The 25,206-nt window shown below is 33.2% G+C and overlaps 1 protein-coding gene across 4 annotated transcripts in view; it reads left to right on the top strand.

Annotated features, from left to right (window-relative positions):
* Positions 1 to 25,206, top strand: part of LOC144835962 (uncharacterized) — a 112,018-nt gene that overhangs the window by 56,302 nt on the left and 30,510 nt on the right. For 2 of the 4 annotated variants that reach the window (XM_078691101.1, XM_078691103.1), the window contains exons 5-14: positions 13,057 to 13,179; positions 13,444 to 13,566; positions 17,943 to 18,068; positions 18,856 to 18,978; positions 19,386 to 19,508; positions 20,795 to 20,962; positions 22,327 to 22,458; positions 23,193 to 23,315; positions 23,762 to 23,881; positions 24,738 to 24,881. In XM_078691101.1, coding sequence (XP_078547227.1) covers positions 13,057 to 13,179; positions 13,444 to 13,566; positions 17,943 to 18,068; positions 18,856 to 18,978; positions 19,386 to 19,508; positions 20,795 to 20,962; positions 22,327 to 22,458; positions 23,193 to 23,315; positions 23,762 to 23,881; positions 24,738 to 24,881 — 1,305 coding nt within the window. Of the gene's footprint in view, positions 1 to 13,056; positions 13,180 to 13,443; positions 13,567 to 17,942; positions 18,069 to 18,855; positions 18,979 to 19,385; positions 19,509 to 20,404; positions 20,567 to 20,794; positions 20,963 to 22,326; positions 22,459 to 23,192; positions 23,316 to 23,761; positions 23,882 to 24,737; positions 24,882 to 25,206 lie in introns of all 4 variants that reach the window. The other 2 variants (XM_078691102.1, XM_078691104.1) reach the window with 2 other exon arrangements.

The following is a 25,206-nucleotide window of genomic DNA, read 5'->3' on the forward strand; positions in this document are numbered from 1 at the left end:
TGGGTTTATTGAATTCATTCAATATGGGATTATACAAATTTGTAACAAATCTTGCATTTGAATGGCCGTCAGTCAGGATAATCACAAAATCAATGAGTTTACTATAAAAAATACTTGCTTACAATTCTGTAAGCTCACTGAAGCTTAGCCCCTAAAAAACGAGACTTTAATGGCAAAAATTAAATAAACATGTAAGGTTTTGTAGGTCTTAGAAGTTGAAAAGTTCATCTGAGTTTGTGCTCAGTCGAGTAGAATAAGAGTGTTGATGCAACCTGGAACAAACAGCCTATGGCTATGACTGTGGAAGGGGCACGTTCTGCTTACTTTAAAAAAATATAATTCACGTAGACCAGATACTTGACTTCTTTTAAATGACTAGTTAATAGCAGAGGATGATTTAGGTAGGGGTAAAGTTGGTAAGGGTGGTGGATCTCCAGAAAGTGTCCCCTTAATAAGAGATGTCTCCTGAATGTGTAAAAACAGACTAGTCTTCAGTTTCACAGCAATGTATAGGAGGTCGACCGCTTAAACTTATTATATTGACCAGTCCTTGGATTCACAAAGTGTTCTTTTTGGATGTTCCCTAAATAAGGATTTGCTGTAGTGTTAAAACATACATTGACCTTTTCTTAATAGCAGTGTCCACTGAATAGGAGTGCTGAATAGTGGTCTCAAAAAGGAGAGGACACTTAGTAGGATTGGATCTAGAGATCTTTAAATGCAGATAAATTGACACTTGTACTAATGAAAAAATACAATCAATGTTAAATTCACACAATGTTTAATAAATAATTGTGTATTATATGTAATTAATTATCCAAACATATATTATACATGAATAAGAATTCTATTTTTAGCGGCAATTTTCAGTAGTATATTATCATTCAATTTAGTAAGGACGTAGGTACTATTATGATAACACAAACAAGTTCACTTTATGGAGTAAATCTAAAGGAAGAGAGAATTTGTGGTGATTGGTACACACAGCACAAACGCTAACGGTAAACACACACTTCCTCTCCGTTTAGCTCATATGAGTGTACTATTGCGTCTCTCCCAGTCTGCATAGCAATAGTGGATATAAGGTATAATACTGCTCTATTTTTCCAATAAAGCAATAGTTTGGTTAGTACTGTAACTTGTAAGAATCTTTTACAAAGAAAAAGAATTTTTTTGTAATTTTATGTGTTATATATTTCAATCTTTTTTTTTTCTAAGCGCTTTGGGAAAATCTGCTGACTGTTAAAATTAAAATTACCATTATTAACATGAACAAAATATTATTCATTGTTCCAATTGGAAACTAATATTGCATGTATGGTCACTACAGAAAACAAAATAAAACAAATGGTAATTGTTGAAGCTTACATCTGTAAATATGCTTACAAAAGATTTTTTATACTGTAAAAAACAAAATCGTTGGGTGGGCCATGTCAGAGGGTGTGATAGTGGATGTCAACACATATTTAATTCTCACTTTAGTTAATCACGAATCGGTACATGTTTTTTATCATTCTCGGGTGAATTTGATACAAATGGCCCTGTAAAGAATTAAAGTATGTCTCACCATAAAGGTGTTACAATGACTAAAATATCACGAACGTGTCCGGTCGCACATAGTACCTGCAGGCAAACCGGATTGTTTAGATTTGCAAATTGGCCGCGATACAATCCGAGATTAAGTAATTTTTAAGTGAACACACGCTCTTTATATCAAGTGGTTCTGCAGGTTAGAATGTAGCACCGTTGATCTCCTTGTACAAACAATCAAGTCTGAAGATTGCAAAAGGCAAAGAATTAATTTGCTTTTTAGAAGTCTTGTATTGCACTCTGTCCTTGGATAGTTGGATAAATTTCTTGCTTTATTTATTTATTATTTATTTCACCAATATTATGTGAAGGTGTTTAGTTAGAACCCATGCTGACTAGTCGGCACTCTCATTACATTAATGTTAAGTTATAATAATGCAATTGATTAAAAGGCATGGATAAAATGTTAGATTGACAAGATAAGATGAAAATGTTTACGAGTTAGGTACGTTTTATTTATACACCTTTGGCCATGCCTATGTGGTGTAATGGTAAGTCACCTGCTTATTAAAGTAGAAAATCAGGTTGAACTTCAAGTCATGAAATAAATAAATTAATATTTATAATTAATTATAATTATTCAATTATCTAATACTCCAGGATTGGGTCAATGAGAGAGAAAAGAGAAGAAAAGTACTATTGAACAACCAATAGTGCGTACTATTGCACTATTGGTACAATTGCCCAATCAAACAGCCTTTCTAAAAATACTATATTAAAGTGATCAAGTTTTCTGTTTTCAAAATACAATTATTAGGTGATCATTTAGAATAAAATGATCACCTATTGTTATTGTATGAAATCTTTATTCTTCTTTCTGTACACTATTTTGTGTAACAAATATCTCAAAAAGTTAAATGTCAATGATCACAAAAATTTCACAATATCTTTCAAATACTGTAACTTAATCCTAATAAGCTTTTCAGCGTGATCACTCAACCGTGACGTCATTTATACGCCATTTTGTGAAATCACATTATCAATTATATCTCCATAATTAATCATCACATAATAATGAAATTCACTACACGTAAACTTCGGGTCAAGGGTAAAAATATTAGACAATAAAAACTTGCGCGTTTCAAGGTCATGCGCGTGAAATCACGCGTTAAAAATTTAAAAAGCTTGAAATTAAGTTTTGATTAATTTAGAGCATGAATTAGGCCATTTGCACGTTTTAAAAAATTACTGCGCAAAAACGTCTGTACTTAAAAAGCGTAAAAAATACGAATTTTTTGTACAAATCGCATTCTACTCACCATCCTTAGTACATTTACTAAATTTGAGTCCGTTCCGACTTAAAATAACGCTATACGAGGAGGTTAAAAATGACAAAATGCGCACATTAATTGCATAAAAGTGCTGAAAATGGTGAAAAATAAGGCATTTTTAAAATGAAAATAATTCTTCAGAATGCACGATGACCCCCAATTTTGTTAACTTATTCTGGAAGCCATTGAGTTGTAGATATGAATTCATGTACACATTTTCCGTACAAAATGTTGTGACGTCATCAAATGGCCACTTGAATTTAAAATTAAGTTTTTTTTCTCTTTCGTCATATTTTATCACATTCAATAGAACGCATCTCTGTTATTTTGTGCCCGATTTTCGCTCAAATTTTAGTATGTGATTGCAAAATTAATTGACTTTCTCATGACTTCCCACTATTTTTATTTTTATGACGTCATCACGCGTAAAAACTTGAATAACGTAGGTCGTGTAATTTCACCTTTGCCGTAAATTTGAATATCTTACAGCTCTTCATAATTGAAGGTTACCTTGATGATTATAATTTATTATGGAAGCTGATGAAATGTAGATATGAATTCATATAAAAATCAAGCCTATCGGATGTTGTGACGTTAACATATGGCCAGTTGAAGTTTAAAAGTAGTTTTTTCATCTTTTTCGTCAAAGTTATACAAATTTCAAAGAGCGCGCACAGCGCTTCTACGTGCCAAATTCTCTTCCAATTCTTATATTTATTTGCTCAATTCATTATCTTTCGAAATTGTCATCTTCAAGTTTATTTTGATAATTCTATCATACCAAAAAATTAGAACTTGATGTGTGTCCCCTAATTTCACCTATGCTACACTGTATATAGATATACATTATATACTGTACATATTGTATATGGCATATAATAGGCTCAACTCAACGCTATAAGCGTATAATAGGATGGCATACATCAACATTTTCTGATCATATGTTAACGTACGTGCATGTAAAAAAAAAATTAATTTCATTAAAATGATAAAAATGATCACCTATAATTCGTCAAAGTGACGAATTAAATTCTAGTTATTATTATTATTATAGAAGAGGAGAAAGAATAAAGTCTCTTGTATCTTGAGAGTTTTCAAGTACTCTATGATAGAACCACAGGTCCTTGAATTAAATCCACAATCAAGTAATTAAGCCTACTTAATTAGTGAAGTCCTTTGAAGTGGGTTTATTGGTTAATGATCTGTTACTGATAGTAAATGATCTTGATCAATTTTAAGATTGACACTTAGTGCTTACGCATCATTACTTTTGACGTTTACTGTCAATGTTTCATTTCACGCTTCATCACTCACGTTTTGTCATTTACTGCTATTTAAGTTATGTGTCCATGCTACAGATGCCAATTTTTAAGAGAGAAATTTACATTTGCATAATAATTATCACACACCTTCATAAAAACGTGATATATAGAATGATCAATTTGTTACTATTAGTATGAATATAAATAATTTAAATTTATATTCAGTAAGAAATATTGTTTTATTGCCTAACCTAATGCTGTTATGAAATAAGATTGATATTAGAACTTGTGACGTTATAGAATGCAATGTACTTCTTTGTTGATTTATAATTGTGCTCTGTCAAAATTTTATGGACAACAGATTTAGCAAAGGCAATTTAAACATATACAATGTGTTTAAAAAGTATATTTTTGTAAGAAAAAAGGGCTTTGTAAAATTCTTTTATCACCATAAATTCAACTTGTCAAATATGAATATATATTTTTAAATAACCTAGCCTAGTTTTAAACATTTTTGTTAACCTATAGACTGTTACTCTGGATTCAATTTATCATTACAAATCGCAAATCAAGTTTTAATGTTGGAGATTATGGAAACAAGCTAGGCTTTTATGATCCAGGATTAAAATTCTAGGTTCAGTAATCCAGTAGCATAGAAACGACCCAGACTTCAAGGTCACCGAACAGAAATGTCACTACAATCTATTCTACTATTATAAGCTTGCAATATTGAAGAAAAGTCTCAAATTCACAGGAAAGTTACAATAAATTGTATTTAGAAAATGATTCCGATGAAAGAGGAACTGGGTCAAGGTGTTGTGAACTAATTGTTTAACACCTTTATAATAAGTTATGAAAATAAAGTATTTCAGTTTAGTCTAAACTTCAGATTTAGGAATTAGCAACGGTCGGAACTTGACAATAAAAGTAACTTCTGCGCTGGTGAACTTTGTAATAGGGATTTAGTGACACTGTTACATTTCGTTGAGACTGTTGTATAAAAAATCTTCATAAAAGTATGAATAAACTTGTATTAAATTTAGGTAAAGTTTTTTTTTTTTCTAAAACAAATGAGATACTTGTTTAAAAATAATATTTATGCATGTTATATTTCAATTTAAATGAAATCAATATTATTCAAACATGTTACATTTTTAGAATGCATGCCATAGATTTAAAACTATAGGCCTAGTACATGGTAAGTTTGTTATTTCTGGTTCTAAAGGTAGGCCGACATCAGAATTTATTTCTACTCCATGTTTAGTCTAACTATCATCATTTTCAAATTATAACAAGTGGGCCATTAATCTATCTCATATCTGTCAAAGCATGTGTGTCGAGCCCATTTTTCAGCCCTTGCTTCGGGCATTAAAGTGTCCATCCTGGGCCCACGCTGTCTGAAGATGCACATTATTTATTATCAGAGTGTATATATATCTTGTATTGTAATTCATCAAATCCTTGATTGGCATCCCATAGACAATTATATTTGTCCTACAAGGTCAAGTACTTGACCTTGCGTGACCATTGGAAGATGATTTGGACAGAAGAAAGAAGTGAAACTTTTTTATTAAGCAAAATTGTAGTAAAAATTTGCCGGAGTAGTAGATTATAAATTTCTTGAATTATAGAGTTTAATCTTTCTCTAACATTTTTCAACTTATTACAAAAAAAGATTCAGAAGAAATTGCACCAAATGAAAAAAAAATTGAAAACAGATACATTCTGGGAGCAAATGAGCTAAGTTAATTAAGATTAATTGGTCAGAACTCATTATTAGGTAGAAATAATTCAAACTTTTATTATAAATTTGACAAATTTGCTAGAAATAATTTTTTCCCCCTGCTGATTGATTAAATATCAAAACATTTAAAGATATGTTTAGACCTAAATTGATCAGGTTGTTTTGTAGTATGGATTTACTGTTTAATTGTTAGATTGTTTGCTCATGTGTAGGCCGAGAATATAAGTCATTCGGCAAATATTTGATGCAACAATATTTGTAGGTTAACACTTTTGTGTTATTGTATCTTATTTAAATACACCCTTTATACTTGAAGTTGTCTGTTTACCTTAATATAATAACGGATGTTACCTGAAAAGTGGAGTGTAGCGATGTTTGAATATATCTCTCAGTTTATTCACAAAAAGAAAGGACATTTTCGTCAAACTAACAAATTTAGTAAACACTCCTAAAGTGTTCTTCAAAAGTTTGTGTAGGATGAGATTGTCTGATGATTAGATAATCCGCCAGTGGACTAACATCATAAAAGAAAAGAAACCTAACAATAAGCATCGAATTAACAAATTTAATATTAAGTAAACACTCTCAAGTGTGCGCCAAAAGTTTGTAGTAGATTGTCTGACGATAAACATTGATAAAGATCATTCAGTAAACGTTGGGTGGTTGGATCAAGATTTAGTGTCATTGAAGTGTTTCTTTTTAGTGTTTTTTAGAAGGGTTATGACTAGCACAAGAGAATGTGTAGGAACAGTATCAACAAGTGGAGACTTTCAAACAACTCTTTGTTCTTTGTCAAATATCAAATTCTTCAGAAAGAATAGTGTTGGTATTCCTTGTATAATCTTGTGTGTCTAGGTACAGAAAAAAAAACTTGATAGTCATTGAACTTGTCGTCTTCAGTTAAATTGAAATAGTTAGCAAAAGTTTTTGATAGTATAATGATTGATATTACTGTCATGGATTTTGAATTGGATTCCAAGTTGTCTTTTACACATTTCACATTTATTATAATTGTTTAAAAAAAAATAGACTAGTAAAGTTGGGGGTTTGTGGTAGGTACACCATGTGTTTCCAAGGAAAAAAAGTAAAGTTGAGAATGTCTCGATGTTTTAGGTTGTTATGCCAACAGCATTAGCATTCAATCCAGAAGGAGAACTAGTTTTTATTCACCATGCAAACCTTTCAACAATAATATAGTAGAAAAGACATTGATGGCAAAGAAATGGCCAAACAAGACAGTGCCGTAGCCACCAGAATTAAAGTGATCAGGTTGTTGCAACAAGAGGGAAATTCCTTGTGCGAACCATTGGTCAGGTTGAAACCTTAGCAACCAAGAGCCTTGCAAGAGCATCCTTGAGAGAAAGATCACTCTTAGGAGAAGCCTCATCCAGATAGTATTGGCAAAAAGACACTTTAAATCAATTCTTGCATATCATATTTGCTAATTGTTTCTAAAATTACTAATAACATCAAATGCATCTTGCATAACTAGTGAAATAATAGTAGTAGGCCAATGTGTGAATAGCTAGTTGATAAGATCTGGCGGTTCTCTGTCTAGAGACACTTACCCTAATGTCAACATTTACTGATAGTTGGGTCACTTTGCAAATTTGATTGAGTTTTGGCACCAATTTTCTTCAAATATTTCATTGATTATCTATTGAATTCCTTAAATCCTGAGCCTTATGACATTTTGGTGATTTGTATAAAATTATCTGAAGAAATTGGATTAGAAATGATGAAAGCTAGGTTATTTTTGTTTACTTTGATCTAGTAATTGTATAGAGATGTACAGTTGTAGATTCAGAAAGATTAAGGTTGGTGTCAAAGGTGATAGAAGTACTTGAAAGTTAAAGGAGCCGATTGTATATAAATCATGAAATTGGAACAGAAATAGATTATTTTTGTAATTTTGTTTACTAGAAGTTTACTCTTTGATTATGGTATTATGATTGGTAATTAGCATTTGTGAAAAGATGTTTTGTAGTTACATAAAAATGTGGGTTAGCACAAAGGAGTTAGCAGTGAAAAATGTCCTTGGAAATTATAAAGGAGGTGATGTTCTGTAATTAAATTCATAAAATTGAAACAAAAGAAGTTCATTGATAATTATAATGTTTGATAGTTTGGCAGTCACGTGCAACAGGTTACGTTGTGCTTCAAAATTGTTGAAGAATTTCTTAAATTCTTCAATTATCAATATTTCTGAAGTAAGTTTAAATTTATGCTGGAATTAATCAAAGTAGAGAACCAGCTTGGAATTGCGGCCAAATACTAGTCCAGAGTGTATTGCCCTTTAGAGCAATCGTTCTTTTATATTTCTGTCTATAGGCCGAAGATCACTTCCTCCTAATTGTCAAATGCATTGTGGAAGGATTAAACCTCTCCAATCTCCTGAGAATGAAAACTCCTTAGACATCCTTAAGTAGTATTCGTGATTAAACAGACAGTTATATTAACTAAGATGTCCTCTTTTATAGAAAGTCTGTTTATTTACTTTTCTTATTTATTTTTCAGTAGGGATCTAACACTGTGTGTTTTTTCATATGCCTAAGGTTCATTTGGAACCAATATTGACTGTTGTATTTAGCATTGTGGTTTTAGACAAATACAACTTTCTTCTATTCGTGGTGATGTTTTTGTCAAAATCTATTTCTCTCTACTGTTGTTTATATAATATAAAACATACCAGATTTGCCTACATTGAGTAGTAAAGACCATTTTGAACTAGCCAATCATCAATAACATCCATGGCATCACAAAGTACTGTAGTCGTCCTGTCTTATCTAGCTGCTGTCTTATGCTAAGCTATGGCTTTGTTCAGACAGTAAAATGTGCATGCTACGCACACAATGCTATAGCTTTATTACCTGTAAAGTCTGGCAGCTGGATATGTACTTTGAGGAAAGACCTGGTAGAAGTAGCTACCATAAAACAGCATGCATCAATTTGTTTCATTTCCATTGTCCTAAAATAATATTAACAATGTGGTTTTTGTACATTAATAATGAATTAAGTTATAAGGTTCGTTAAATTTTAATTCTGACCCAAGGCTTACAATAAATAGGTGCTGGAGAGTTCCTTAGGCAGCATTTAACATGTAGTACCCCACACCATTTAATTAGGTATTTGCCTTTCTCTAGAGATTTCTATCCCAATGCCCAGAATTGTTCAGGCTCTAAAATAACAAGGTAGGCCTGTGTTTTTATTTGGATAAGACTACCCTAGGAGTGTATATACATATTATTCCTACCCGATATGAAACGAGTACCTACACTAGTTATCGCTGTTGACTGTAGCTTGAACTATGTCACTTCTAATTAATAAACTACAGGCTATATAGCTGTATTACATTTCACCATGAGGTATCAAACATATAGTGAGGTCGTTAACCTGTCGTTGACAACTAAAATATCCATATTTCTTTCAGCGTTTTCACATGTTTTTTTTTGTTTTGTTTTTTTTGCATAAAGTGTATAGTAATTTATATTATGGATGTAGGCCTAAAGGTAATAGTTGTTTGATATCAAGCCAAGTGCCTTTTAACCCATATATGTGTGTTAGGTGATGTAACATCTACTATGAAAATCCCTCTTTCTACGATAAAAATATCTTTATTTATAGGATGCACTCAAATAGAATACTTTTATATGCCCCATACGAACATGTAATCAACACAAATGTAGCTTATAGCAAAAATGAGGGCGTATTATAATATTTTTCTTTTTGACAATGTTAGCCAGCAGTAATATACAAAAAGAACATGTCATTCTATGGGGATATGTATACATAGAGCCCTATAAAGGGGAGAGGGGGCCCTACCTTGTATGTTATTACTAATTAGTAGAAACATTGGTTGTAGTAATTGTATGAATAGTAGGAATTGCCAAAATTGTAATAAGTTAGGTATTTACAATACTTTGGCTGCTAAACTGGAATTTGAAAAGGGCACTTTAGGAAAAAGGGGTTCATAGCAAGTGTATGGTGTTTAATGCATTACATTTCTAACTTTTTCTACTTAATACTGCATGTTCCTTGTGGCCACATAAATATAACCCTGAGGTCCATCATCAATAAAAGTTCAAAGCTGTACCTTGCATATAAAATTGTTGTTACAGTCCTTCAGATAATGTTGTTCCAGGGACTGCAAGAACCAAATGGTTGGAGATACAGTAACCCCTGGGCCGTTTGATCAAAATGAAATAAATGAATGATTATAATTTATCTTCTATCACATTTAAACAAACTCTGACTCACTTACATTTGAATAGGAAGTGAATTCTTTTGCAAGTTATAAATACATATAATACAATTAATTGCATTAAGTTTAAATTATAGAATAGGTCAACACTGTCAAGTATGTTCTGTAGTAGGCATTATACTGTAATAAAGTTTCTAAATAAAAAAAACATCTTATATCTTTGCCTAGGTATTATTAATAGAACTGTATCTCACTTTGTGTAGTATATATTATTATTAGAGTCCAGCAGGGTGTCTTCAAAAACAAATTAAAACATTTTGTAGCAAGTCAGATTCCTTTCATTGCTAGACACTTCATTGGAACTGGATACAGTAGGAGTTTAGCTATGATGATATTGGTGCCCTATATATTTCAATTGGTCCATTGATATGTTGTATGACATTCAGTTAACCCGATCCTCGTTAAATAACATGCTTGAATGGTTTTTTGTAACAAAATAAATGTTATTCTTTATGGTAACATTAGTTTTGTTTAAATGACCTTAAAATGGTAGACAACATTGTTTTTTTCCTCCATGATGTCACCAAGGTAATTACATGGTTGACTGCTTTTCAATAACATTATAATGTGATCCCATACATTGTTTATTTGACATTAATTGAACTATATGGATTAGTACCGGTGCCATACCTGAATGTGGCGCTAGTATGTCCTCAATAAGGTAACATGACCATCTTTGGTTTTATTTCTAAATGTTTCAAAAAGATTTTATAAATTTGGACCATTCAAGTATTATTGAATGATAATGTATTTGGCAATCATACCATGGTAAAAAAAAACCAAACTTGCACTTAAAATTGTCTCTAAAAATGTGTAACATTTTATTAAAACTAATTCTATGTATTGAAGAATATTACAATTCAGATTTTATTATATTTACCAACAAAATAATTATTTCCTTTTCACAAGGTTTGCAGGCTTTTCTAAAGCTCTGTCTACACTATCAAACTTTATGTGACTAAAAACAAAATTGATGTGCCCATATATGGACTTGATGATGTCATATCACTGCCATATGACACATCCCATGATGACAATGCCCTGGATCCTGGCGTTACTCCACACAATACCAAGAAATTCGTAGTTCAACAACTTAATGTTTCACAGAGATGATAAAACATGCTGTACAGTACCAGCAACTCCTACGTTTGCTATAATTTGCTAAAAGTTAGATGACCTCATGGTCTACTATATTTATAAAACATCAATGATATCAACAACCTCTTGCATGAATTCCTTTAGGAAACCAGTATATGAAAAGAGATGCATAAAACATCTGCATGGGTAGAAGTTCACGTCAGTTGAGAAAGACGTATTTATCACCTAAGGCATAGACTGTACGCCAATGTAATATAATTATGATATAACTATATGGTTTTTGCTATGTAATTCATTTACAATATACTATTATTGGTTTATTGGCTCCAGGGTAGACTGTGATGTCAAATTTACCCCACTGTTTAATTGAGTTAAACCAAATCAACCCTAGGCCTGACTGAGATTTATACAGTTACACTCAAATTGATTGAAGTTTATAGATTTTTGATGTATTTTTAGGCCAATAGCTATATTTTATTGAGTCTCGTGGTGGGACTTGATGGAAATGTGAGTGGTCCCAAGATTATGAAGCTCTTGAGTTGTGCCATGTCCCCAGGCCTTGGTTTTAGCTGGCCCCAGTGTGGCTCATTTGATATTTTGCAGGCGTCAGTCCCATTTTAACATTTTTTTTGGTCTAGATTCTTTTTCAGAAAATCCTAGAGTTACACTTGTTGTATAGAAAAAATAAAGAAGACTACAGATTATCTTTTAAGTTTGCACTTTATACCAGAAAAATTAAAATGGCTTCAAAGTCTTTTTTGTGGCAACTTACCTGGATAAACCAAAATAGGCCCTTCCCCACAAAGTGAAGGATAATGTTGGCATATCCAAGTAAATAGCACTCATAGATTAATATGCGTTTTCATATAATTGGCAGCACAATGGAAAGTAAATGTATATGTGCGAGAGATAGATGGAGGGATGTAATGTATTCTCAACGACATAATGGAAAATAGGTGTTAAAAATAAACTAATTAATTATGCATAAAAAGGAAATGCATATAATTATAATATCAAATTGGTACTTCCTTTAAATAGAATAAGTGTGAAATATTTTATATAAGTCACTATGATTATAATTAAAAAGGTAATTGAAAACCAATGAAATTTACATCCAAAGTTATCGCATCTCTAATCTGCTTGCATCTAAATTTCAGTTACATAAAACACCCTTTTGTTTTGTTCAGTTAAAGAATGTTTATATTTATTATTACCATGATTAATATGAGAGTGCTCAATTATTGTCAACCGACTAACTGTTGGTTTTTCCTGATTGCTTACTGCTGTTCGAAGGCAACTGCAAAAACAGTAAAACCGATACCACTCCCAAAGTCAACACAACAAGTGTAACGCAAATTGTGATTGGTGGTCCTAAAATTTCACGATTATTTTGTTTAGTTGCTGGATACCAATATACATGTATAGACCTATGTTTTGGCTAGACAATTGATTTTAATTGGTTTTTCTATAAACGGCTGATTTATCATTTAGCAGGATATAACTTTGATACTGTAGTCTGCTTTGACTGATGATTCAGGCTAAATTGTACATTTTCTATTTTTAATAAAAAGTCCCAAATATTACACTCTTAGCATCATTGTGTAAAAGGCATAATGAACAGGGTATGATTTAGCAACCATGTATCTCTTCTGTACAAAGTATGTTGTTGTATTGTGTCCTTTTTCTCCTATTTATTGTCCTACGAATTCAGGAAAATATTAAATTAGCATTCTCTGTATTGAACCTATGGAGACTTGACCAATGGCTTATCATTTCATCTGAAGGATGTGTATATGAATAATGTGAAGAATTTAATTGTTATCATTTCAGATACGAATGAGTGTTTATTTAACAACGGCGGATGTCAAGGGTCATGTAGCAATACTATTGGCAGCTTCTATTGTAAATGTGCACCTGGTCAAGAATTGGCATCAGATGGAGTTTCATGTATTGGTAAGTGTATAGGCGGATTCAAGGGGCCAAGCCAGCCCAGGCCAACAGTCTTAAAGTCCAGGGTTCAATCTTGACCTAGTGCCATGGTTGTAGCTCACTTACTCCACTCCCTAAGCCTCAATAAAGACTTTGTTATGAGCATGAAATAGTTTCTCCATCTTATCAGTGGTTAGTTACTATACTAATGGCTAAAGTTCAGTTATAGCTTTAGTTCAAGTTATTGAGAAAGTTGGCTTCAAATAAAAATATTGCCTCTTTGTTCAGATATTGACGAATGCGAGATCAACAATGGTGGTTGTTCAGACACTTGTACAAATACTTTTGGAGGCTACCAATGCGAGTGCCCAGAAGGGCAGAAATTACATGCCGATGGCCGAACATGTGTTGGTATGTATGTTTCACTTTGCATGTCTGAAATTGCATGTTAGTGGAGAAAGGGGAAAAGCTGGCATGCTGGTTGAAAACATATTGTTATGGACATTTATTATTTATTAACTTTAATTATTATACAATTTGGAATTAAACACAAATGATCTTTAAAAGAAGAAAAGGAAGTTTACTGGTTATAGTGACTGTGGCCTAGTTATATTTGACCTCTAGCATAGTGTTTTTAAATTAATAATTTAAGCTTAGAAATACTTAAATAATTAACAAGTTTTAAGTTTAGAAACTTTCTTTGATTTTCAACTTATAGTTCTACCTGTCCTCTAGAGGGAGCTATGCAATGCAACTGAAATCATTTCACATTGTTGCTTTAAGCTCCTCAAACTGCTCGTAAAACTCAAACCGTTTTTCAGAAACAGCAAGTTGTCCGAGGAGCAAGATCTCCTCAAAATGGATTAGTTGAATATCAATCCTTTTGTGTTTGCTTACCTGTCAACCACAACAAAAATAAGTGCTGAAAGTTTACCCTTAGCATCAATTCAGAAAAAAGTGGAAAGTTTGCTTTTTCAAAATAGTGATTACGAATGAAAAAAGATCTTTGCGTGTAGACAGGTCTCCCTGTTTTTCTTCTTTAAACTACTTCTGTATTATGAGTAGTCTTTTTCCCATCAACTAATATATCCTGTTTTGTTTATATTTAATAGCTATAATTTATAAAAAGGAAATATTGTAATTCTATTCATCCCATTGCCAGAAAGATGTAAATATACAGTCGGAGAGCCGCGTTGGGAAATATGACCGTTATCGCTGAATTTTCGACTTCGCATGACGTCATAAATTTTAGAAGCCCTCTCTCGGCACAGAAGTATCAACGTTTCGCGCGAAAACATTAGCATAAAGTATACGTCATTTAATAGCTGTTTAATAAACATTAGTAGGCGAAAAATTAACCATATATGGTAAGATCAGTTCCTTATATGTTTAAGATGTCGCAGGTCACCTAATTTTCTGAATAATTTGTTGGATTTGTTGTCAGCGACAATTTCTTTCCAAAGTTCGTGTGCGTCCGTCAAAACTGAAGTTTTCTAACAGGTGTTTGTTTACAAATTTTCCATTAGTGGGATTTGCATCCCATACAGTGAATTACCAAAAAACCGACGTATATGGATAGAGTAAGTATCAATAGTCTGTTTTACGTTAAAATTGGCTTGAAACCCTATTTAAGCTTCCTATAGCGAACATTTTAAAAAAGGTCCTCATGTCATATATTGTTACGTCTCGCGGCACTAGTTCCGTCGTGTGTGGTGCATGGTGTGTTGATTGTGGTTGTTGTAGGTGAGTATATGCACGACCTGGTGGATCGTTGTCGTATTATATCGGCCTAGGCCTAGTAACATGTTCTGTTAATAATTTAAATACTTTAGTTACAATTTAGTATTATTAAAGTATCGTTACAATCCTACTCTATATTGAAGATGCATTTGGAAGTTTTAAAAAGATAATTAAGCAAATCGCAGCCTGATACAGGTATAGGCCTACCTATTCTATATAGTTAAATATTTATTTATAGTAAAATTATTGACAACTGAGGGGTACAATTTATTTATAATATTAATAATTATTACAATAAACAGACATAAGGAAATTTTGTATTTGCTGCTTTTTCATGGTAGGCCTATATCTGAAAATGTTTTCAGGTTGTTGAATAATTATACTGTATAACGATGCAATGTTTTGTTCATATCATAGTGACAATTATTTAAATAGTTTCATTCATTACATTTCAGCTATTCATTTTCATTTTAGGTTTTTTGTTGGTATCAAGACTCGACGATTTTCTGTCTCGTTCTTCAATATGAGGCTGGACGGTGGAAGCTGTAATGGTTTTCTCGATTTCAATATCATTGCTGCAGCTGATAGTTTTTCATTTTATTCGCTAATAATAATATAACATATACATTCATGCGCATTCAAGTTTTAGAAGCGTTTCAGATCAGTCAATGATAAGATATAAATTAAGTTGCAATTGATTGATTGATTTACTTTATTAACCAGAGTCACACAGATACATACAATATAAACATATAAAACAATCATAAAATCAGTACAACCGTAAGACTCACGTAAGTTAATATGATATAGGCTAAGGCCTAGCTAGTTTGTTATGTTTGATGAACAAGGTGCTATTTAAATAATATATACAGTAGTAGTAGTATTTACTATTTATATCAGTATTGTTTGAAAGATATTTGTATTAAAAACTGCTTTTTCACATTCTGTATACGTTAAAAAAAAATTGGTTGCTTGTGTGAAATGCAAGTTGTATCTAATAAAGTAATATTTATATACAAGTAAATGATGGACTTATATTTTTATATCTTGGTTTCAGCTGGGCCCATAATTATCTTTTTTAAAAACATGACCATATAAAAATACACGTTTGAGTCTCTGAAACAAACATGCCCGATTTTATAAAACATTCCCCATATATAAATTGAAAATGGGTTATTTATTTTTATTTTTCCATTTATTGTTTTTTTAACAGTTTTTTATTTGTTCTGGGCCTAGTTTCTCCTTCAGGCTTCTTCTTGCTTGGTATATGAGCAGAGCTGGGATAGACCTACCACCAGCCTAGACTATAGAATATCCAGCTACTATTATTAACACTCACTAGGGTAGGCCTACCTATCTAATATTAGTATTATATCAGAATTACTCAGCCTAGCTAGGCCTAGAAAATACTATTTTTAGGCCTAGCTAGGCTAGAAATCAAGTAAGTAATTATAGTAGGTAGCCTTTCCTAGCTCAGAAACCAAATAGAACAATAATCGGGGAGCAAATTGAAATCTTAGGCCTATGACGTAATACGCCTGCATGAAAACCGTATTGAACACAGACACGATTCGGTCCGGGACGATTCGTACCAGCTTCGTAAAACGTAAACAAAGTTTCAAAATGGCGATTTTTCGATCGAAACAGAACAGAAATGTAGTAGGTTTGGTTTGATTAGTGGGAGTTGCATCCCAAGAAAGCTTAAAATTAGATTTTTATTTTAATAGATAGCTTAATAGTTTATCTTGAAAGGATTTTAAATTCGCTTTGAAACCTTATCTAGAAAATATAAAATTTAATGATTTTTTACCATCATTTAAAAAAAAATTAAAGTAAAAAAGTTTATACATAAAATAATGATATTTCTTGAAACAAAAAATCTGTGGAATTTAGATCACAGTTTTTATCATTATTTACGCTTGTAGTTCAACTATTGAAATACGTTTATTGATTTCATTTAATATCAAAATTATACCATTTTCTAAGTGTACTAAAATAGCAAAAATTCCAACATTTTCCACGAAGCGCGCCCTCACAATGAATGAAATCAGTGATGCGTTACCAACGCGGCTTTCCGACTGTATAGAGGTCTGTATAATTGGGCCAATTGCAGTTCTCGTCAGTGTTGATGCGTTGCTGTTTATCTGGGAAATGTTACATTCCAATTTATACAGGAGTCAATGACCAATGAAGTTTACCTTTTGAATTCTTTTTTAGAATATCCATTCAAATTTTTCTTCTAGCACATAACAAATGCTAATTAAATTAAGTAAAAATAACTCTTTTAATTGATGTAAAAGGTGTATCTCTCTGTTTTGATTGAAGTTTAAAAGTTCATCAGGTTTTAGTAATGGTCAAGCTCACAGTCACTATAGTAATAGATTTAAGTTTGCTTCTATATATTTGAAATATTTTCTGAATTAATTATATAATTTTTTTAAATATGCTTTGATAAATCCAATATTAAATGCTTTTTATGCAATTGCATGAGAATCTATGTACAAGTTATTCCAATGAAATATTTGCTCAGTTTATAGACAACTTACTCCTTTGTCGACTGACATTAACTGATTCTACCAAAGAGACCGAAATGGTCTTTCATTGGAGCTAACTTGTATATAGCACATAAATTATAATATTTGAATCAAGAATGATTTACTAACTGATCTTTTGTTTGTAAAAAAATGTATTGCATGGCCGAGTATAGTCCCAGAGAGCCAGGGTACAAAGTTTGACCCCCTGGGGATTTTATACCGAGATTTCCTTAAAGGGTGTCTCTGTGTGTTTAACATTTCTATTGTTATAAAATATAAACCTTTGAAACAATGATAATAACCTCACTTATTTTTCGTTACCGTCAGCAATGATCATCTGAAGTAACGTCTATATTTTAAAACAATAGGAACACTTTAATAATTTCTTGTGTCCAAATTAAGCCTAAATTAAAAGTGGGATTATATTCGAGCATGGAATTATACTCCGACATACTGTATCATTTTTTATATCTTTTGTTTGCATGTTTATTTTATTTTTCTTGCTGCATGTAGCTGAAGATGGCTGTCTTATTGATAATGGTAATTGCGAGCATCGATGCATTTCACTTGAGTTTGGTTCATACAGTTGCCAATGTTATTCAGGATATCGTCTATCGCTCAATGGAAGGAGCTGCGAAAGTAAGAAGAGTAGAAGAGATTCCCTTTTCAATCTTTTTCCTCCTTCAATCTTTTTCCTTCTTCACCATTTACTTCCTTGTCCCATTCACTTCCCTCTCCCATTCATTTATTTCCCATTCACTTCCCTCTCCCATTTTAATTCCCTCTCCCATTCAATTTACTCTTCCCCATTTACTTTTCTCTTTTCCATTCAATTCCCTCTCCCATTTACTTCCCTGTCCCATTCACTTCACTCTCCCATTCATTTATTTTCCATTCACTTTCCTCTCCCATTCAATTCCCTCTCCCGTTCAATTTTCTCTTTCCCATTTAATTTCCTCTTTCCCATTTAATTTCCTTTCCCCTTATTCCCACTTTCCATTCACTTTCCACTTTCATAAACAAAGAGTTAATTCTTTAGATCATTCCCTTTTACACAAAACATGATGAAAAATGACAAATTATTAAACAAATATCAAATACGATTTGAAAATGTTCATCTGGTTTGAAGATACATTATTTTAAAATTCTATTTTGACAAACCAAAATGAGTTACTGACCTGACAGTTTCAGTTCTCATTTCACGAGCACTTTCTTCAGAGTGACGACTATATTGACTATATTAGGAAGAAAGCGCTCGTGAAATGAGCATTGTCAGGTCAATAACTAATTTTGGTTTGTCAAAATAGAATTTTAAAATAAAATATCAAATACATGTCAATATTTGCAATGTCTCAGTTTGGTTCACTTTATCTTTTATAATTTTCATCAAAATTTGTTAAAATAATAAATTTTTGTTTATATACAGTGGCAAACCCGTGCCGTACCAACAATGGTGGTTGTGCCCACACTTGTCTGAACATTGATGGCACAGCTCTATGCAGCTGCAATGCTGGTTATGAAGTGGGTCAAGATGGTCGTGCATGCATAGGTAATTTTCATCAGGTTCTTGTCCAAAATATATTCTGCTGGTTCTCCTTTCAATAGGGAACTTGGGTGTGCAATGACCTATTGTATGACCTACGGATGTTATGCCGTTGGTCGTTTGGACCTAGAATCATCCAAAATTGAGGTATTGAGTTAGGAAACACGTCCACACAGTGGCATAGCGCAGGGTAAAAGGCCCCTGGTTTAGCACTCCTAAAGGCCATCCAACACTTTGTTGCATTAGACTGGTCATGCTCCGGGGCCCCTGGGCTTAGCAAGTAAGTGCTCATAGCTGTGTCTGCAATGTCTTCCCCAATTGACAAATTGTCATTTTACCATACACCTTCTATATAATTTATTTAGTAATGTAGTTCCAGTTTTTAAATGTTTAATTTCTTGTTTATTATTAAGATATTGACGAATGTGAGAACGGCAGTGATCAGTGCGCTCAGATTTGCGTCAACACCGAGGGCTCATATCAATGCGCTTGCGAGGAAAACTTCAAGTTAGAAGACAATGGCCTCAAATGTTATCGTATGTTATTGGTTTTGTTATTTTTTTTATATATATAATTATTATTATTATTAATTGTAAACGGAGAGCCCTAATATGTAATTTATTTTTCAGATTTTTCTGTTTAAGCAAACTTTTTAAACTGGTTCATGTTGTTATAAGAATAGATTTGTTTCTTGTCCACCAAAATTATATTGGAATAATTTTATACAATTACTTAATTTTTTACTATGACATTCTAAGTTGTCATATAAAACTATCTATGGAAAGTCACAGAATTTTGGCTGAAAAAGTTATAAAAAGTTAAAGAAATTAATTGAATTACGGTTCCTTAAAACAAAGGATCTTCTTCATCACCCAGTGTCTGAAAGATTCCAATGATGGACATACATTCTTTCCTATCCTGCATGCCCAGATTTCTGGTGTGTTGCCTGTAACCTCTTGCAGGAAATTTACATTATGTCTTCCAAATTTATCGTCTGCCATGGGTTGGTCTTCAGGTCAATAACTCTGTGTCACCAGCTCTGACACTGTGTCACCAGCTCTGATACTGTGTCACCAGCTCTGACACTGTGTCACCAGCTCTAACACTGTGTCACCAGCTCTGTCATTGTCACCAGCTCTGATACTGTGTCACCAGCTCTGATACTGTGTCACCAGCTCTGATACTGTGTCACCAGCTCTGATACTGTGTCACCAGCTCTGACACTGTGTCACCAGCTCTGACACTGTGTCACCAGCTCTGACATTGTCACCAGCTCTGATACTGTGTTACCAGTTCTGACATTGTCACCAGCTCTGATACTGTGTTACCAGCTCTAACACTGTGTCACCAGCTCTGACACTACTCTTTCCTCACTCTCTCTGATATATCAGTTATACATAACCTGATGCTATTTGCCAAAATCTTTCTAAAGGAATTATGTTAGAAGTAGTTACGACTAGTAATCTCAAGGAGAATCCCTGTTTGACCAATAATGGTGGTTGTGAGCAGACCTGCGACATTGACACCAACGGCATTAAATTTTGTAGATGTCGCAAGGGTTATATGCAAGAAGCTGATATGAAGGGATGTCAAGGTTTGTACGGCGTAGAAATGTAAGCGTTTCAATTGGATAAAACACACAAACACAATGAATAACCTTTGACCTAATGACCTTTGACCAAAAAATCCGCTACAATAATAGTGGTTTTAATATTTCAACAAAATATCAAAGTGGTCGATGACATTGTGTTTGTGAGTTTTATGAAACAAAAATTATTTTTAAGAATGAAATTAGCAAAATGTGTAATTGATTTTTTTAAAGGAATTTACGTTGTGTCTATACCATCATGTGATACAGCGAACGGTTGTGATCCGTGCGACCAAAATCCAGACATTTGCGACCATATTTGTCGTGGTGACGGGTCGACCATTCAGTGTGCATGTCACAAAGGATTCAAATTTGTAGACCCGACAGGGGGCGCCTGTGAAGGTTTGGTAACACCAGTTGTTTTTCTGGTCTTTCCTCGCATATCATGCGCAAACCTATCCTGAATGGCGTGCATCGTTTCTATGCAACTTAATAATACAATGCTATATTACTATTCCATTTTACCCCAAGCCTTCAGTAACATTTTGAATATTTTTCCAGTAAAATCAGTAAAACATTATTCCCACATATTAATTAATAATAATATTGTTAATTATTAATAATAATAATAATAAATAGATAAATATATATCTTTATTATCACACATAATCTTCATTTTACTTAATAAAAGCTGACTTCCTACAGAATGAGTATAGTGTGAACTGACAATAAAAGATTAGTTTATGCCCAATGCAATGGTATGAAACCACCTTAAACCAATCTTGGAATTTAGATAAAGTTATATATATATCTAACTGCTTGAAAATGGCTTTCACAAACTAAAATGTTCCTTACTAGCCTGATTGACTTCAGAACCTCTGTACCCTCAACCCCCTCCCCCTCCTTTTACCCCCTCTTTCCATCTTCATTCTCCAGTAACAGCTCATGGTAGTGTGTCTCAATCAAAACAATTTCTATAACTTAGCTTAATATTGTCCAGTTTTCCTCTTAGCTCAAATTTACTACATTTGAAAGTAGGCCTACTGGTATTCTTATTATTATTGTTATCAAGAGTGGCTTAAGTAGTCAGTTTGTCTGTCTTGAAATATATATGATTGAAGTGCATCTTTTATAATAGTTATTTACCGTACTAATCACATTTTATTTAAACAGTATTATAATTACTGTATAAAGATATAGTATAGATTACTTTTTAGTCCTGACATTCAATAAAATGATAATACCGCCCTCTATTTATTCTCTCTTTGCATAACTTCTAGAAAATAGAGCCTTTAAATAAAACATAGTTTTCATGATCATTTTAAATTTGAGGAGAGCTTATATAAAAGTGGTTGTCAAATGGTTAGGACATTTGACCATCATTCAGAAAGTCCAGGCTTTAATTCCCGAAATAGAACAACTCTGAGTCCACTCAGCTGAAAATGAGTACCTGGTTAAAAAATATTAGTGAGAATAAGGTGGCATGGAAAGGAACTGGCCACACTACCATATAATGTAGAAACATAGTGCAAGGAGCTGTTAACAGGTCATTCTCATACATTTAGAAGGAATATGTGAATGACCTTTGTAAAAAACCTTCTATTACCATGAGCTCTTCCCTAGCAGATATGTTTGATTTCTATTATAGAATATCATTTTTTTTACATTAAACACATTGTTTTTAATTTTATATCTACAAAATAGACTTTATTATGCTTTTATTTGAATTACTTATTGTTACTATATATTTTATTTGTTTTAATCAGATATTAATGAATGCAGTGCTGATTACAGCGGTGGAAATTGTTGTCAACATGGATGTATCAATAATGAAGGCAGCTACAGGTGTGGCTGTAATGTAGGCTATGTATTAAACGACGACAACTGTACATGTTCTGGTGAGAGCGCCCTTTCTTGTTTTTATTTACGAAACAACAGCTACCGTACTCGCTCTTAGTTATTCAAACTTTTAAATTCAAAACGGGTTTGGTGAAGTTGATGGAACAATTTATTTCTAGTGTGTAGTTTATAAAATAAATTTATCAATCCATCATAAGAGATTGATGTCAAACAATTTATTTTCTAAATGCTGTACAATTACAAAAATATATATAAAAAAATATTTTAGTTTTAAGCTAGCAAACTTTTGTTTGCAAAGTCCAAGTTTGCCACTGTTTGGAGAAAGTTGTGTTACTTTTTCTTCTGTACGCATCCAACAGCGAGTCTCGCCAATTACAAGTTGGATAAACTATAATATAATTTATCGTGGCTATAAACTAAGTCGCATTTGAGGCTTAGGGAGTGGAGTTGAATGAGTTACAACCCTGGCACTAGGTCAGGATCACAGTGGTTCTGAGATGAACACCTCAAGTAACACTCTCTACACAGTGGCAAACTCGCACTTTGCAACAAAATGTTGTTGTAACGGCTATGGGTGCTCGCTGGCTAAACCCAGGCGCCCCAGACCTTGAGAGGCCCCAGAGAATGAGAAGCTTTGATGACCCCTTACTCAGCATTGGAGGACCCCTTAGGAGTGCTAAACCAGGGATCTTTGCCCCCTGCATTACGCCACTAGTAATGTAGATTAGGCCTTAAATTTAGACAAATTTATTTTATACTTTTTTATTTGTAGATGTGGATGAATGCGCAGTAAATAACGGAGGATGTGAACAAATTTGCCAGAATTACCAAGGATCAGCAGAATGTTCTTGCAAAGCCGGCTACTATATTAACACTGACGGGAAAACGTGCCAACGTATGTACTAAAGCGTGGTTCCCACTACCAATGCATTGCAGCACCGTATCAATGCAAAGTGCCGTATTGCGTAAACAATCGCTACGGGAAATAATTTCTGTTTGATTTCACTCAACAACGTAAAGCAAGCTCAAAAGAGAAACATAGTACAGCGCGTAGTCAAGGCAACGAACACTGATCCAACCGAGGATGTTTGATTTCACGCAGACGAGGGCAAGCACAATTATTGGAAGGACACTTTCTTACGTTGCTTTGCATCGATAGTGGAAACCACGCTTAATGTTTCTTTTTTGTAAATTGTTTTATATACCAATGGTATGAGGTGCCGGAGTCTAGGATGACCGGGAAACAACTTATAATTAGATTCAATGCTGCTTAGCGATAAGAGCATATTTACACTAAATTAATATTGTTTATGATCACATTTTGAAAATTATATTTTACAGAACAAGCTGGAATACAACCAAATTCATCCTATCCTAGGTTTGCTGAATACGCGAGCTCTTACTTCGGGTCAGACTTTCAAGAAAATTTGGGAGAGTTGGGAGAGAATGAACCTTTTGGAGGTAAAAATATAAAAGAATTTTATTTTATGTATAGCAGTCATTATAATAAAGTCTACCTGATTCCTCTTGGTTGATTCCCTACCTTTTTTAGATCTAATTAAAGGTCACAAACTACATATAATGTAAAAATAAATACTGTATGGTCCTATTGAGATAACTTTTTCGTCTTTAAACGGTTAAAAATGTGAAAAATAAGTCGATTCTGATAATTTTAGTGGCCCGCTATAAATCCCAACATGCATTCCGCAAAGATTGATTTTTTTTCCTTCTGTAATTCACCCATTTTTCGATCGATCGTGAGACCAAAACAAATGGAAGACTCCTAACTTTTCAACGAATGTACCGGGTTTCCCACAATTTGTACCAACGGAGTCTGGCAAAAACAGAAAGACAATTAATGCAGCAACTACACAACCTCAGGCTAGGCCTATAGCTAGCGTACGGTGTTCGTACATTACCAATGTTTACCAGCTAGGCCTACAAAACTAAACCTAGCTAGGCTAGGCTAGGCCTAAAGACCGTCCACGAGAGGATAATTCAGAGCAAGCTACTTAGGTAGTGCATTGTTTCTCTCTTTTTATCATAATTTACCATAAAACGTACATTTAAGACAAGGAATTACCTGGTTTAATGTTTTTAAAGTAACATATATGCATTATTTTTACAAAACATTACAAATTGTAGGGAATGGATCTTTAATTTTTCAAGACACAAAGATTCATGACAAAGTAGTGGAGTTGTAGCTTGGTGGTAAGATCCTTACGGTCAGATCCCAGGGGTCCTGTCAAAAACAACTCTGCTATCAAAGATTTGTCTTTAAATCATTTGTTGAAACTGATTTTTATTCGTTTGTAAGGAGCTGTTTGCGAGTTTGGCTCGTTTGGCCCAAGCTGTGAATTCTCCTGTAATGATGATCCGTGTTTGAATGGCGGAGGATGTAACGTTGGCTTCAATGGGTGTAGATGTCCAGCAGGATTTGCAGGAATTATTTGCAATGAGAGTAAGTTTTCTGACGGGAGCACAAATCTGAGTATCATATGTAGTGATGACATCACACTAGAAATCTATGGATGACTTGTTTGGAGCAGGAACTCTACCCTTTTCACATCTGCATAAATGATTACAACTTGTAACAACTTGTAACCAGGTTTATTCTCCCGATTTATTGCACGTTTTCATACACGCATATGCAAACTCTTGAAAAATCTTGGAAGAAAAGCGTAGTTGCGCTCTATTTGATTACTATGATTGGTCAGTTTAATACCAGGGCAATACACATGTGCGCAGTAAGAACTCGGAACATACTCAGAATAAAAACAGGCCTC

Source organism: Antedon bifida, chromosome 2, assembly GCF_963402885.1.
Source record: "Antedon bifida chromosome 2, ecAntBifi1.1, whole genome shotgun sequence".
NCBI lineage: Eukaryota > Metazoa > Echinodermata > Crinoidea > Comatulida > Antedonidae > Antedon > Antedon bifida.